General features: G+C 38.2%; 2 protein-coding genes across 8 annotated transcripts in view; both read right to left on the bottom strand.

The window, feature by feature from the left end:
- Window positions 1-17,155, bottom strand: part of Cobll1 (cordon-bleu WH2 repeat protein like 1) — a 131,202-nt gene that overhangs the window by 50,091 nt on the left and 63,956 nt on the right. For all 7 annotated transcript variants that reach the window (XM_048345307.1, XM_048345310.1, XM_048345311.1 and 4 more), the window contains exon 3: window positions 12,136-12,315. In XM_048345307.1, coding sequence (XP_048201264.1) covers window positions 12,136-12,315 — 180 coding nt within the window. The remainder of the gene's footprint in view (window positions 1-12,135; window positions 12,316-17,155) is intronic.
- LOC125350605 (mitochondrial intermembrane space import and assembly protein 40-like) lies at window positions 4,332-5,225 on the bottom strand. The gene is given in 2 exon segments (XM_048345314.1): window positions 4,332-5,179; window positions 5,181-5,225. Coding segments are annotated over 2 exon segments (420 nt in total). The 3' UTR covers window positions 4,332-4,804.

Genomic DNA, 17,155 nt, shown 5'->3' with positions numbered 1-17,155 from the left:
ACAAATAATCAGGGATTAGTAGTGCAGGTCAGATGAGTCACATGCAGACATATTTTATTGCAAGGTGATAAGATTAAAGTCAACGTAGAAAGGGAAAGATACACCAGAGGACAGACATGCCAGACTGTAGACATTACAAAATAGCAGAATTACTTCAAGGACCCTAGGAGATGCCTAAATTACAGACTTAAATAGTTTGCTATGTGATGTGCTAAACGACCTTTTCCTCAATGCCTCCCAAACCATCTTGAAGATAGCTTTAAGAGGGGTTAAGTAAAGAAAGAGAACACTGATTTAAACAGGAACAACAAAAACAGAATCTAGAGGTAATTAAAAAAATATAGTGGTTCCCAAATCAGAAAACCACTTTAGCATTGACATGAACATCACAAAGGGGACTAAAATTTCCACAGGAAGTATGGCAGGAGTCAGATCAACCTTATTTAGGCCTGGAGCACAGTGACCTCAAGGTGTTAGCAAGAATCCAGTCACACTTAGCAGTGAACTAAACTCCTCTGTAGCAGGGCCACATCTTGGCAACCTTTATTTTCAGGACCTAAAATAATGTCAGGCAAACAGGAAGGCCTCCCAACACCTGATTCCACAGGGATTAAGAGGAACTCGTGGTAATCTTCTAGACATCTGACAAACACTATGTAACTGGGAGCTCCGTACAGTACCTGAAGAATGGAAAACAAGGGGGAGATTCATGTGCTTTAACAGAAAGCATACACTGGAAAAATGGCTTTTAAAAAATAACATATTTGGGAATATGGCCTAGTGGCAAGAGTGCTTGCCTCAAATACATGAAGCCCTGGGTTCAATTCCTCAGCAGCACATATATAGAAAAGGCCAGAAGTGGCACTGTGGCTCAAGTGGCAGAGTGCTAGCCTTGAGCAAAAAAGAAGCCAAGGACAGTGTTCAGGCCTTGAGTCCAAGCACCAGGACTGGAAAAAATAAATAAATAACATATTTGAGTAACAGCTTTGTTGTACATAAATCTAGGTGTCATTTTTAAGTAAAGGAGAGACATCAGAAATAAGTAGAATGGTATCTTTTCAAAACAATGCCTCAAGTCAGTTGACTTGTGACAATTAACTGAAGCCTCAGTATTAGGTAGTAACATAGGACTTACTCTGACCAACTATTGGCAACGCAGAATTGTAGACAACTAGCACAACTCCAAAGGAGCAATAACACTGCAAATAGAAGATGGTGCTAACTTTGAAGCAGCTCTCATCCACAATGGCTGATGGTGGGATTAACTAGTGATAAAGTACACACATAGAAAATGCAATCAGTTCTTGAATACAATTGTTCAATATTCTCTACCTAGATGCCCAACTACTTCTGCGAAAGACATTGGTTGGAGGATAATTACCTCACAAGAGCTGGCGAACAGGTTCAACCATGAGGACATTAGGACTTCCGAAGTGCCAATGATTAAAAGTGGCTGAAGGCTATGTGAATTTAACTAGTCCTCAAGGAAGCATACATCAGCCTTACCCTCCTTGTTATCACATCATTTGGATATTGGTTTATTGTATAACTTCAATTCTATTTGGTAATCTTATTTACAGACATTTGTGTCTCTCATGAGATAATGATTTTTGAGAAGATGGATTTTTCTTAAAGTCTTTAAAGTTTCTTCCTTGACATAATGAAATCCCTGTGAAATTTCCCACTTCCTTTTAGAAGTTAGTAACAATCTTGTGTATTTCTTTCTATTTTATCATTTGAGCTCACAAACACCATAGAAACTACTCCCACTTGATGAAGGGAAGAGTTGAGGGGTGAGAGGTTATATGATCAGAATCTGCACAAAACATAAGGATTTGTAGAGTAGTCAGAACTGAAATTTCCAGAGTCCATAGTCCAGACTCCCATCGGCTACACTGTAGCATCATGGTACCTGAGTGTACCCTCGGTGACAGGGCAGCTGGTTTAGAACAGGTTCTCTGCTATTGACTGCAGTTTCACTTATCCACTGATGATGTCTCTAGATACTCTCCCCGTCTCTCCATCCTCTGTGATCCGTTCTAGAAAGATACATCCTGTTGGTCATTGTGTCCTACTTTTGTTACTTATTAAATATGATTTATCTCCTGTGTTTTAAAGATACCCATTGGGTTTCAAAAGCAAAGTAAAATGCAGATCATAATTTAATAAAGAGCTTTAAAAACAGGAAGGTGTACAAACACTGCCTCAGTGAATTTCCCAACTCTGCAACATGTTTAAACAAGGTCAACAGGGTGTCTGTATAATTTATCATCTGATCTGGGACAGCTGAGAGTCAGAGGGGGTGTTCTGAGTGGATAAAAAGAACTAACAAGGCCTGTCTTAGGAAACAGGAGCAGATATGATAGGTACTTATTAGGCATAGATGGACTCTGGGATGAATATCCAAATAAGATTCTTCCTTATTATGATTCTTTAAATGAGCCCCTGTGCCTAATAGAGTATTTTGTTATATAATGTATTGATACTTAACAAATTTATGCCTTAGTAAATCCTCAAGCCTAAGTGAAATGTAACTTTTTATCTTACAAATACATGCTGGCAACCCTATTAGACTTTCAAATAGTATTATGGAATATTTTTGAGCATCTTCCATTTTTCCTGACAATTATCCATGTTTGGCTCATCCACCTACTTCAGAATGAGTTCAGAGATAAAGTCATACTCCCTAACTTCTCAGGTGTACAAAATGAATACATTCAATCCATAAAGAAAATCAAACCTCAAGGTTGAGAATGCTTAGTGCTTATTGAATGATGTCAAAAGAAATACTGTAAAAAGTCACAAAAAACTAACACTTGAAGATCATTCAACAATAGATCACCAAATTGATAAAAGGTTTTATTTCAAATGCTAAAAATAAGTTAAAATCAAGAGAAAATTACTTTAAAGTTACTATATTACACTGGACGCTACTTGGTCATTTATCTTGGGAATTATATTCAGGGATCATAAATAATTTCCTTTATAAGAGCTATGATATAAGAACATTTATCTACTAACCATATACTGATAATTCTTATAAGAAAAAGCACCATAGAGGCATCTTGCTGTAACTGAGGAATTTGAATATAAACAAAAGATAAAGTAAAAATTTATTTCTATGAAAGCAGAAAATCTTTAACTGAACAAAAATAGACTGTAAATCCAGGAATGGTAATGCCTGCCTGCAATCCTAGATGCTTGTTATTGTAGGAGTATCATGAATTCAGTCTGCCTAGGCAAAAGTTAGCAAGACCCTGTCTGAAAACCAAAATAAAAACAAAACAAAAACCAATTGTGCATGGCTTATGGTACAGTGTTTGCCTGTATCCCTAAGGCCCAGTTGAGGGGTGGGTAGTGTTAAAATTACATAGCATGACCAATATTAAATCATGCTAGCACTAAAAGAACAGTAAATGCATGTGTATACTTCTATGTGTATATGAATAGGTCAGAACCACAGTGTTAATAGTGTCAGATGTCTGCTGAGTAATGACTATGTTTTAAAATTTTTGAACTCAGCTGTATTTTCCAATATTCTAACATGTTCAACTCTTGCATTCATATATACTAATAATAAATGAAAAGGATCATGTTACGAGATGCTTATACTAAGAAAGGAGGGGGAAGAAAGAGGGAACACATATGAGCTTCTGCCCACCCCTTTCCTAACCTGCCAACACAGCCAACAAGGGGCAGGGGAAGGGGGAAGTGAAAGGGGAGGAGGGATTGGGGGTTGAGGTGAGGCAGAGGGGCTAGGGCGGGAAGGCACCAGGGTTCTACAGAGCCTAGATTTATAGGATGTTTCCATCCTGCCAGTTAAGAGCTCAGGTAATGTCTTGATGCTTAAACAATTTCAAGGCTAAGTTTTTACTTTTTGTTTTAAGCAGTTACAGCTGCATAAGGATCAAAACTAAAACCTAAAAATTCTTACAGTACTAAATGTAGTTTGTGTTATGCTACAGATTTTTGGCAATTTTTTAATTATTTTATTTTTCTATGTACTGTGATCCTTTTACATTTTTCTTTTCTTCTTAGAAATCACATTTGCTTTTAATTAAGTATCTCATTCACACTGCTTCCTCTTTGGCTGCTGTTCTGGCAACAGTTAGGTCCCTCTCTCAGGAAGATGCCTTTGACGATGCTGTGAGCTGTGTGAAAACAGGCCTAAACCAGGGCTCTCAGAACAGGAAAACACAGAATCGCAAAACCACCTTTCTCCCTACTTAGAGATTGGGAATCAGAAAACCTGGAGTCTAGAGCTCAATGCAAACAAGGAAAGTAATGTTCCAGGAATGAAGCCGCCTTACTCCAGAGCAAGACTGATCTTGAGAAATGCACTGACCACTGGCTCTTCTGGCCTCCGCCAGCAGGAACAGCCCCACGCCAGCATGTTTACAGGAAACTTTCTGCTTCTAGTTCATTTCCCAGAGAAGTATAAAATCTACAACAAGGGATACAATCAGAATAAATAGGTTCACTCAACAGAAATGCTGCTATAATGACTCCTGGTTGCTGAGGTATTCAGCACATTATTCCATGCTGGAAACCCCAGGGCCGTCTGAGAACTCGGGGCAGCCACACTCACCAACAGGTTTGTGCAGGATACACAGACACACAACCCTCTTTTTTTCAGTGTACATGACAAAGAGCCAAGACTCCATCATCAAAATAAATTACTTTGAACATTACAGAGCACAGAACAAGAGGGAGACACCTTCTTCTCAGAGGGTGACTGGAAGGCATTGTGCAACTGTTTGTGTCCTATGAGGAGGAGGGTGGAGCTCAGTGCCTGTGGCCTTCATTAGCTTGAACTCTGCTCTTGGGCGACTGCAGCCTCAGTGGGGGCCGATTCTTGACCACGCTCCGCTGCCTTCTCCTCCCTCTCCTCGCTGTCATCGACTTGGGGATAGAGGTCTGGGTACTTCTGCATGCATTCCTGCATGGCCCGGAACTGGTTCACACAGTCTGACCCCTTGATTTCCTCTGTGCTGTAGTGGAAGCAGGAGAAGGCGGACTTGAACTGCTCCACGCAGGGGTAGCTGGCCATCCCCCCAAGGCACGGACAGTTCCAGTTAATGTCTCCATTTGGCAGTATCAGTCCGTGCTCCTCATATGGGTCGTTGGGGTCATCAGCCACCAGCTCTGCACTGCTGGGAGCTTCGTGGTATTCTTTGGTTCACAAATAGGGTTCGATCTTTCCCTTCCTGCCGACAGTAGGCCATGGCTGTGCCTGGCGCTGGAACCTCGCAGAGGTGGAGACTGTGGAGGCCTGCCCGCCGCACCCTTTTTACACTTTCAATAAATGTTAAGTATTATGTGAACTTGTGAAATACTTTTAAGATCCCTACTCCTGTGTTAACTCATTTACCAAAATTTGACCCATATTGTCATTTTGATAGTCTACTTATTTCCAGAAGGTGGCGGTATGCTCCATGTAAAATGTCCTCGAGGAACTCAGGGAGGTGCCCATTCACTGCTGGTGGCTTTTGATGCACAAATCAAACCACGGGTTATATGTAAAATGTTTCTGAGATATTTCATGGGGAAATCCCAGAAAGGTGAGGTTACAGTTCTTAGAACACACAGTAAGTTAAGAAGCAGAATATATCAGTTATTTTGGGATGTCTTTTGTTTTGTTTTGTTTTTGCCAGTCCTTGGGCTTAGACTCTGGGCCTGAGAACTGTCTCTGGCTTCTTTTTGCTCAAAGCTAGCACTCTACCACTTGAGCCACAGCACCACTTCAAGCTTTATCTGCATATGTGGTGCTGAGGAATCGAACCCAGGGCTTCATGTATGCTAGGCTAGCACTCTACCACTAAGCCACATTTCCAGCCCTACATCAATTATCTGGAATTGTAAACTTCAAGTGAACAAATTCCATTTTATGAAAAGAAAAACACTCCCTCCCCTATTATAATGCTGTAATTTTCCTTCCTGCCTAGCCTAGCCATAGCCACAGAATCTTTTCCCTGTTGGCTAACAAAAAGGATTCACTTCACTCTTCTATTATCTAAATTGGACACTTTGCTTTAAAGTTATATCCAAGAGGAGAACATTTTTTTTAATTAAAAAGGGAAAAGAAACTAAAACTCATCCCTGTTCTAGTAGCTCATGCCTACAATCTTAGCTTATTTGGGAGACTGAGATCATGAGCATCATAGTTTGAAGCCTTCCTGAGGAATTAAGTCCCTAAGACTCCATATCCAAAATAATTAGAAAGAAAGAAAGGAGAGGAGAGCCAGTGCTGAGTTGTAGCTCAAGGGGTAGAATACAAGTCTAGCAATTGTAATGTTTCTATACCAAAGAAGGAAAAAAAAAAAGAAACTAACTAAAGTACAGTAGAATAATTATATCAAGCAGGTATCTAACCATAAAGATCTAAAATGATATTCTCTGTGCCCACATATTCTGTTATGATACAAAATGTCTCCAACAATTGAGGCTGTAAACACCTTTTCATTGAAAGTTAATTTTTCCTACCGAGCATGGTGGCATACACCTGTAATCCCAGAACTGGCAGAGTGGCAGGAAAGATGGAGGCAGGAGGATTGAGAATTCCTGACTAGAGAGAGTTCACATACAGAGTTCATAGTGAAACCCTGTCCCAAAAAAAGCAAAGGTTAACTTTTCCCAGGTACTTCCTGGACTTCCTGAGTACAGCATCAAAGCAGCATATAATCAGTGATCAGTTTTAGTAAAGCAAAAATTTGGTAGTAAAAAATTTTGTTGGTCAAGGAGGTGGCCACCAACCTAAGTCAGGATAACCAGTTTTAGTTTCCTGTATCTACTGCTGCCTGCAACCTTACTGTGTTCCCTAATCTGAATAAGCTGAAAATCAATGTACAAACACAGGCATTGTTCTGAAGGAATACTGCATGCTCACATTTCCACAAACCAACCATTCTAAGCACACCTCTGCATGAGCCACATAGAAGAAACAACTCTCTAAAATCTTCCTTGAAAATGCCAATGGAAGACTATTTCTGAAAAGTGAAGCATGAATGTTTTCTAATACTGAAACTATTTCCTACAAGAAATATATAATAAATGCAATCAAAATCAATAAAAAAAAAAAAGAGGGACATTAAGATACATTTTTTAAAAAAACTGTCTCACAAATACATATTGGAAATGTTTGAGCCTTAAATTTATCAAAAAACAAACAAAAACTTATTTAAAATGTGCTTCCCTAAACTGGGCACAGGTGACTCATAATAAGTCAAAAGACTGAGATCCAGAGATTACAGTTCAAAGCTAGCCAGGGGGCCTGGGAATATGGCCTAGTGGTAAAGTGCTCGCCTCGTATACATGAAGCCCTGGGTTCGATTCCTCAGCATCACATATATATAGAAAAAGCCGGAAGTGGCGCTGTGGTTCAAGTGGTAGAGTGCTAGACTTGAGCAAAAAGAAGCCACGGGCAATGCTCAGGTCCTGGGTTTCAAGCCCCAGGACTGGGGAAAAACAAAAACACAAAAAGCTAGCCAGGAAGGAAAAGTCTGTGAGACCCTGTCTCCAAAATAACCATCAAAAAGCATGATAGGAGACATGGCTCAAGTTGTAGAGTAACAGAGGAGCAAACATAAAATCCTGAGTTCAAACAGAGCCACAAACAAAAACATAAACACACAAATAAGCAGCTTCCCTAGTGCTGCATCAAATTTTAGCACATTTTTTTAGAAAATTTTATATAAATTTATCTTTGTCATAGTAAGTTCCCACATTATTTAGATGATGTTTTTAAAATATAAAATGTTTATTGTAATATTTCTTTTTACTATTATGCATCAAATTTTAAAGTATCAGTAGCCGCAACTTTTAAGACAATTTTACTCATATTCTTAGGATCTCCCAAATCACATTCCCAAGAATGTAAAATTATATGCCTAAGCTATCCTAAAATATGTAGAATGACATTCCCAAAGATTTCCTAAAAATAATATTGCAATAACATACAGAATCACACAATTACTTTAAATCATAAACAGTATTAAGATGATTGTGTAATTATATCTATAAAAGTTCACATCTATAAGTTATTACTGGGTGATAAAAGTATTAGAGATAAAGTGCCTTGATCAATCCTTGTAATAAAAGCATACAATTCTATCCTCATAAAAACTCTATAGCACTAGATAAAAATGTTCAAACATTAGGAACATTCCCAATTATTTTTCTACCTGGGGGAGGGAGAAGACAACAACAAAACAAAAAAACCTCTGTTCTTAAAGGACTTCTGAACGCAAATATGGCCCCAAATACCTTCTTAAAGAATACCATTTACGTTGTTACTCATCTACTCACTTTAGTGAATAAAAAGTCAGAAGGTTTGGGGGGCTGGGGATATAGCCTAGTGGCAAGAGTGCCTGCCTCGGATACATGAGGCCCTAGGTTCGATTCCCCAGCACCACATATACAGAAAACGGCCAGAAGCGGCGCTGTGGCTCAAGTGGCAGAGTGCTAGCCTTGAGCGGGAAGAAGCCAGGGACAGTGCTTAGGCCCTGAGTCCAAGGCCCAGGACTGGCCAAAAAAAAAAAAAGTCAGAAGGTTTGGAAGCCAGAGGAAATCTTTGTTTTCTTTATGTAAAAAGTATCATTTGAATATATAAGCTGACAGAAGCAAAGTAGGGTGGTAAATTCCTTCAGGCAGGAATGTTTGTAAAAGTACAGGGCTGGGGGTGGAGAATGAAATAGAACAAATGATCACTCATGTGATGAAGCTTAAGATATATCAATGTGATTAGTGAAGGAAAAACCTTCTTAATTACAGAGAAGAAAATAACACGTCTCTATCTCCACACTTTGCCATTTGACTTCCAGAATTTGGTATTAAATTAGTATCCCTGTTGTCTTTTATCAAAGCTAGTGCACAAAATGAGAGGTGCTTTAATCAATTAGTCTGTGGATGCAGGGAACATGGAGAGAATTCAATGTGATGGAAATAAAGACCCAACAGAAAATGGAGGTAGAGCATTTTGCTTAGCAAGTCCCAGACTTTAGGTTCAATCCCCAGCACCTGCCTCCTCCTTCCCACCAAATACGGTAGAGGAAACCAGTATGTACCAACCATGGATAGTATTTCATTTAATCCTAGTAATACATGATGTATTATTTAATCCTAAAAACATGGGCATAATACATCTCCATAGATAAGAAAATGAAGCGATTCAACATCAGCTACTGACCCAGAAACAAACTCTTGATTGAAGCTATAGGAATGGGGAGGCAAAAGAGCTAACAGATCAAGAGAGTAAGAATGAAAAGTTTAGGATCCTGGAAGAAATGACTGATGCAGAAATTATTAGTTATATTAAAAAAATACAAGATAATAAAAAATCATGTAAACAATGAAAGCAAATGGAGCAACACAAAGAATAATCATAGATTAGATTTAAGAAGGAAGGTGAAGCACAAACTTAGTCAAAAAAGAATGGAGAAGGGGGATGTTGAAAGGCTGTTAGACTAACATCTCAGTGATGGACTACCATCCCACCATTCCCCACAGGCAGTGTTTATGAATGTTGATTCCAATATAAGCAGTATATAGAAATGCCTAAAATTATTTTGATAGGCGAGTAGGAAGAGAGAATTCTATCAACACTATTGATATTTAAAAACAAATTCAACCAAAGGCTAGCTAATAAGAAGTAGAAAAGATAGCAACACAAAGCGATGGCTGGTATATCCAGATAGAAGTTCTGGGACACATAGGTGATGAAACGAATCTCAGTCAGGAACTAGGAAAATGGTTGACTGTGTTTTAATTCTTTGAGAGAGGTCTCTCAAAGGTTTTGCCCAAACTTGCTTGGAACACTTATCCTTCCAAGTAGCTGGGATTACAGGTTAGTCAGTATGCCCAGTGACTCTATTTCCTGAATGCTGGAAAAATAAAATGAATTGCCTTTGTCTCTCAGTCACACTCATTTCCATACATATTTTATAATCTGAGCAATGACATGATTTCAAGTGTGGAGGTGATGGCCATCACCTCTAATTCTGAACATGCTTCCCCTACCCACAAGAGGCAGCAGGCAGGTTAAGAGCCCACCACAGAGGCCTCCATGAACAGTCACAGGTTCCATAATCTTCAAAACAAGATCGAACCTGTTATCTCTAAAATGACTTTCACTATAAACAAATGGTAAAACTTCCTCAAACTTAATGGAAATTTAATATACAGTTCTACTCATTAAAACCAAGTTTCTGTTTTCATCTGTTTTTAATAATTTGTAATTTGACATTCAATTTTGATAAGCCTTAAAATTAAGGTTATATCGGATGAATTTTCTAGACAAAGACAGATTATAAAAATCTAATACTTAGGTTTACTTTTTTCTTACCCATTCTTTTGATAAGACATGCACACATTATACTATGATCAAAACAGCTCAAAGTGTTAAACATGCACTTGGCTAGCAGTGAGCAGTTGAAGGTAAAAGGTTGAAAAAGATCAAGTATATAGTTGGGTAATTTTCCATTTCAGAACAAAATGGAAAATTACCTTTGGCTGTGTTCCAGTTCTCAAACTTTTATGGAGGTATTTAAAACTATCAGTCTTCTAAATCTTTGCTGGGTTAAAATTTGACTTTACATTTCCATTTAACTCAGCCATATTTTAAATTAATTGAATCAATGAATTAAAAATCACACTAATTTCACAGATAGACAGTCACTTCTGCCAGTTCAAAGCAGCAGTATGAAGTTGGATATCTGGGAAGTGGGAAGGATTTTGTTACAGATCTTGGGCTTTGTGAGCTTGACCCTCAAATTAAGTGTTAGCCATGACTATATCTCAGGGAAAGGTATTAAGTCAACAACACCATATAAAATAATTCCAAATTCTGAATCACTCAACTGGATTGTTGAAATTCATAGAATATAAAAACATTGGCTCGAATAAATCTGAACCCATTTAACATTTTTTCTAAAAAAAAAAAAAAGAATGTCATATATCAAGAAAACTAATAATAACAATTGTTGGAGGGGATGTGGCCAAAAGGGAACCCTACTTCATTGTTGGTGGGAATGTAAACTGGTTCAGCCACTCTGGCAAGCAGTATGGAGATTCCTCAGAAGGCTCAATATAGAACTCCCCTATGACCCAGCAGCCCCACTGTTGGGTATCTATCCAAAAGACCACAAACAAAATCACAGTAATGCCACCAGCACAACAATGTTCATCGCAGCACAATTTGTCATAGCGAGAAGCTGGAACCAACCCAGATGCCCCTCCATAGATGAATGGATCAGGAAAATGTGGTACATTTACACAATGGAATTTTATGCCTCTATCAGAAAGAATGACATTGTTCCATTTGTAAGGAAATGGAAGGACTTGGAAAAAGTTATACTAAGTGAAGTGAGCCAGACCCAAAGAAACATGGACTCTATGGCCTCCCTTATTGGGAATAATTAGTACAGGTTTAGGCAAGCCATAGCAGAGCATCACAAGGCCCAATAGCTATACCCTTAGGAACACATAAGATGATGCTAAGTGAAATGAACTCCATGATATGGAAACAAGTGATATATCACAGTTATAACTACTTTCAATGTCCTATGTGAATGTGTAGTTTCTATTATTGATGATGTTTTGTATCACCTTCCTATGTTTGTACCTACACTACCTCTGTAATCTTATCTGAGTATATTGGAAACCGTGTTTACTGGTATTGGAAGTAGGAAATTCAAAGGGAATACCAAATTCGAGAGACACGGGGTAAAAAAAAGAGAAATAACTACAAAAGCAATACTTGCAAAACTGTTTGGTGTAAGTGAACTGAACAACTGGGCGGGGGGGAGGGAAGGGGGGGAGGGAGGGGGACATGAGGGACAAGGCAACAAACAGTACAAGAAATGTATCCAACGCCCAACGTATGATACTGTAACCTCTCTGTACGTCAGTTTGAAAATAAAAATTTGAGAAAAAAAAAAAAAAAAAAAAAAAAAAACATTGGCTCGAATAAATCTGAACCCATTTAACATTTTTTCTAAAAAAAAAAAAGTAGACAAATGAACTGAAGAGGGAATTTAGTCAAAGAAAAGAAATCACCATCACCGATCACATGGGACACCATGGAGTTTCAATAGTGGGAACTGGAAGGGAGGTGCTGGTATTTAGGCCACCCCAGCTTACCTTCCATGGACTGTAGTCGATTTGACAATATCCCCAGGCAGAACCACGGAAAGCTCAATGTCTTTATCAGTCCTGTTTTCATTCTGTTCCATGGTGGGTTCTGCAGAACCATCAGCTGAAGAGACGTCCATGCATTTGGTCTCAGAAGGAGGAAGTGGTGCCCTGGCTTTTGGTTTTCTCCTAAAATATAAAACAAACACAGAAAAATATTTATTTTAAAATTGACTCTAATATGATCACAAACTCCAAACATATATATGGACTTTCACATCCAAAAAAGAAAAATGCAGGGATAAGTTAACAGCTCACTAATTTACTAGGGATGGTGGGATTCGGGAAACAACCCTCTTTTCTTTTTCCAATCAGCACTTGGTTTTGATCTGAACACTATGCCTGTGGCACTTGGTAATAAAAAGAGGTGGGAAAAAACACTATTTTCATCTAAATCCAGTTCAGTAAGTGTGCTCACTAATGTACATAAATGGAAAATATGTTTGTGAGATGAAATTTTAAAGGTCCTTAATATTTCGGTATTAAGATGAAACATACCTGCATCAATAAAAAATTTACAAATAAAGGGCTGGGGATATGGCCTAGTGGCAAGAGTGCCTGCCTCATATACATGAGGCCCCGGGTTCGATTCCCCAGCACCACATATACAGAAAATGGCCAGAAGTGGCGCTGTGGCTCAAGTGGCAGAGTGCTAGCCTTGAGCAAAAAGAAGCCAGGGACAGTGCTCAGGCCCTGAGAGCAAGCCCCAGGACTGGCAAAAAAAAAAAAAAAAAAAAAAAAATTTACAAATAAAATTATTTTAATAAACATTTAGTGTAAATGGTTTACAGTATTAGACAGTATGAAAGTTTGTTAGTATGATGAACTGATAAAATGTCAAAAAAGAAGCTGAGTTATGTGATAACTTGCTTTGTTTTTATTTAAAGCACCATAAATTAAAATTTTGAAAATATTACATTCAAAAGAAATTAACTGCTTGTATAAAAATATTACTATTTCTTTCAGAAAATTATAAATTTTAATTCCTCAATCTTCATTTACTATGGAAAAATAAAAATCCAAGTAAGTATGTATAACAACCATCTTTTTAGTATTTTCAAAATGTACACTCTTACAAATTCAAGTAACTATACATTGAGTGACATGAAAAGACAGAAACAAAATGTTCTAAGGAAGTGGACATATGGCTCAAGTGAAAATGCCAGTCTTAAGAATTACATTATGTTCGAGCAAAAAAGCCAAGCAAGAGTAAAAGACCCAGAGTTCAGGCCTCAACACTCCTCCTCCTCCCTGCCCAACAATATGTCTTTAATTTTAGTAGCATACTTTGCTACATTTTGCATTTTGTAAAAGATTTCTTTTAAATGTCAACAAAATGAATTTTTACAGCTATTGCAAAGTCTTCTACCTCCATAAATATTTCAGCTTCCCCAAATTCTTCCATACTAGTGTACTCATAAACAATTCCTGAAGTTTTTGTCAACTCTGTATCCTAAATAGGAAAACCCTGTCTGCAGCTGTCCCCTCCCTGGTCTCCATTTGGAAAATTCCCTTTATATACGTTACCCACTACCCTACAAGGTCAATACTGAGCTGAAATTCCTGCAGAAATCTCCCTGGTCCCCTGAAAATGCAGTAAACTCAGACTCATCCTTTGGGCATTTTGTGTGAATGATGCTGTCCTCTGTTCTCAGGGGCTTTAAGTCTGTGATGAAAACCCATCTCTAATTACTAACGATAAGCCTATTACAAAAAGAATAAAACACCAGCTGAAATATTATTTACACAGAACTTCTATTAAGAACATTTTAATATCCCCTATTTATTACTTTAAAACAATCAAACATTTATTACAGCATTGGAACTGAAAAATGGAAAGTAGCTGGGAATAAGACTAAGATTTTTCCATAAGGAAATAGCAGTTCAATAGAAAATATGCAAAAGACACAAACCAAGAAAGAAAATACAGAATAATTAAAGGACCTGTGTGGGGGTGGGGAGGTAAAGAGCCAGGTAGGACAGGGGAGGGGGAGATGACTCAGTACATGAAAGCAAAGGAGAATTTAGATGGGCAGAGAGTCTGTAGTGTCAGTTATACATTGGTTCTTAATGTGATCCATTCACAAACATAGGGATATGTTTTTCTAGTTGGATTATCAAATTGAAACTTAGTGAAAAGAATACCGGCTAAAAATCTTGATTTGGCCTAGATTCTAAGTAGCTTTACATTTTTAACTTATGTGAGTTTTTATGTACTTGGAAAAACTTTTAAAACATTTTTTAAATCTAGTCATGTCACTCAGTATTCTTTTTTTCTGGCTATATATTTTGAAGGAATAACAAAATTCTAGTATGGAAAGACAAAAATATGATGAAAATAATTATATCTGGGATGATTATAAAAATATAATTGTAAGAAACATAGCAACTTTCCAAATCTACATGTAGGAAATTCTGGTATAAAAAGGAGGGGGAGGTGATGAGAGAGAAGCACAGTATTCAATAACTACATCACCTGGTAATAACATTATTCATCATTTTGAAGTTGAAGTGCTTAACATTAATGTGTCTCCACTTCTTTCAAAGAATGATTGGGCCAGTGTTCCTGCCTAAGGGAATTGGGACATTGGGATTTGGACAAACACTCTTCCTTCTGCAGGTTCAGGGGATGAGGGAGAGGGACAGGAGATGAGTCTGATGAAGGTATTTATTATATGCATATAGGAACATGTCAATTTCTTCATACTACAAATTGATGCTAACAGAATTCCAGTAGCATGTTGTCCTTATTTTTTTTAATCATTTTGATTTGCACAGAGCTTCAAAACCTGTGTCTGTTATAATCACCAATTTACTGCCATCAATATTCAAATCCTTAAAATGATAAGCTGGAAGTCAGGTGAAATCACATTTGTCAATAATCAAATGCTTCTCAGCTGAGGAGAAAAAAAAGCTAAGGTGTTACTATAATACATAGATGCTCCTTATGATCTTCAAGCCCAACAAAACCTCATTGTTAGCTGTACATTCTTTTTCACATGTTTTCTAGCATTAATTTTATAGGATGACCTCATTAGACATGTCCATATATGCATACAATGCACCTTGATCAGACACAAGACTTCTACTCTTAATAGGACTCATATAGTTTTGCTTCCGATGAACTCACAGAAGCAGAACACACACACAAAAATAGTTTCAGTACTAAAGATAAAAGTATAGAAATGAAATTACATCTGAAAACAATAAGCTTTAAGTCTACAAACTGGTAGTACTTGGGTTTGGACAGGGCCTAAGCTTGTGAGGAAGTACTCTACCACTTGAGCCAAACCCCAGCCCTTTTTTACTTTCATTCTTTTGATAAGGTTTTGAATTAATGACAAATGCTGACCCTGATCCTCCCACATGGCAGGCCATTTTCTTGATGAATTTAATTTCAAATCATCATGGCCTTGTCAATGTGGCTTTAAAAGGTAATGATGAAAGACAAAAAAGGGAGACACCTCCAACACTGACTCTTGACTGACATTTCTCTGTCAAGGTCTCCAATGATCTATGTTTGTCAAAGTCTAATAAACAATTATGTCATCTCAGTCACACTGTCACTGGAACTTTAGGACAAAGACCAGCTTCTAGAGAGTCCAACATGTCAAGTCGAACTAGCCACCCCAAGAAAGTAAAAGTAATAGAGAAACAGAAACAGCAGGATTTCTTCAACGTGGCTACACTTTTATTGGGATAAGGCAAAGCCAGCATTCTGGCCCATCTTCAGAGTACTCTCCATAGGGTTAACCAGAGGAAAAACTGGCAAAGGCGTGAATGCTGTGCCATTAGGAAATTCCAGGAAAAGTGTGGTCAAAGATGTCAGGGTTGATTAGGCAGGACCTTGTCACCATGACAAAGGAATTGGTGCCTGGAGGGTAGCTTAGACTTCCATTACAAGTTCTTGATTCAGCATCTCTGTCATCCTGGAGTTCAAGGCCACTGCAGGACAAAATGGCTCAGTGCAAAGAATAGATGAACTGAGCTTTTTGCAGGTCCAAGTGAAGAGCCAATGTTGTTGTTGTTGTTTTAAAGCAGTTTTGTAAATGCCTGTTATAACACTAAGCACCATGTCACACCTGCATGTGACAACAATCTATTGTTTTCTTCCTGTTTCAGTGCCACTCCTGTTTCTATTACCTTCACCTCCTCTGAAAGAATCCTCAATCTTGGAGACTTCAAGACTCATTCTTGGTTCTTTGCTATTTCTTTGCACATCCTCTACTCCCAGGCAATTTCATCTATACCAGGGCCTTAAATATTATCTTATACTGATGGCTCTCAAATCTGTACCTGTCATCCTTATCTGTTTACTGAGTTCTCACAGGGCCCCCAAATCTCATGGCCATTTGGATGTTCCACAAGTATTTCAAACTTTACATAAACAAAACTATTGTCTCTTCTGTCTAACCAGCCCCCAATCTCACTCCAGCCTTCCCCATTTTTCCCTCCTTTTGTCAGTGGTTGCACTCATCACTCAGTTGATTTAAGCAAAATTCCTAGGTATAGCAGCATTACTGTCAGTTGAGTCAGTCCTTTGCCTCCTATTTCTGATCTGTTTCCAAATCCCCTGGGTTCTCACCTCTAGAACAGATCTGAACCTATGTACTTTTCACTGGATTCTCTGATATCCTCTCCACCCCCCTCCGCCCCACCCTTGGTAGTGAAGTGATCTTCTCTTACTGGGGCTGCTCCATGAAACTCCCAACTATTCATTTCTCTACTGTTTTTCCTCTTGTGCTGAAAAATCCATTCTCCTCTGTATTAAACGGAAAGACATTCTAACATGTGAATCAGATTATAACCCATCTCTGATTCTTCACTAGTCTTCCAATGCTTGCATTCACTGAACTCCATTCCTTGGTTACAAAGCCTCAGGTGAGCAATAGCAGTTTCAGGCGCCACCAGCAGCACCAGAACACCAGAAACCCTTTAAAAATGTAAATTTGTACTCCCTCCACCCACA

The sequence above is a fragment of the Perognathus longimembris genome, chromosome 4 (assembly GCF_023159225.1).
Source record: "Perognathus longimembris pacificus isolate PPM17 chromosome 4, ASM2315922v1, whole genome shotgun sequence".
Taxonomy (NCBI): domain Eukaryota; kingdom Metazoa; phylum Chordata; class Mammalia; order Rodentia; family Heteromyidae; genus Perognathus; species Perognathus longimembris.
The sequence above is the reverse complement of the archived record's forward strand: the minus strand, read 5'-3'. Positions and strand labels throughout refer to the sequence as shown.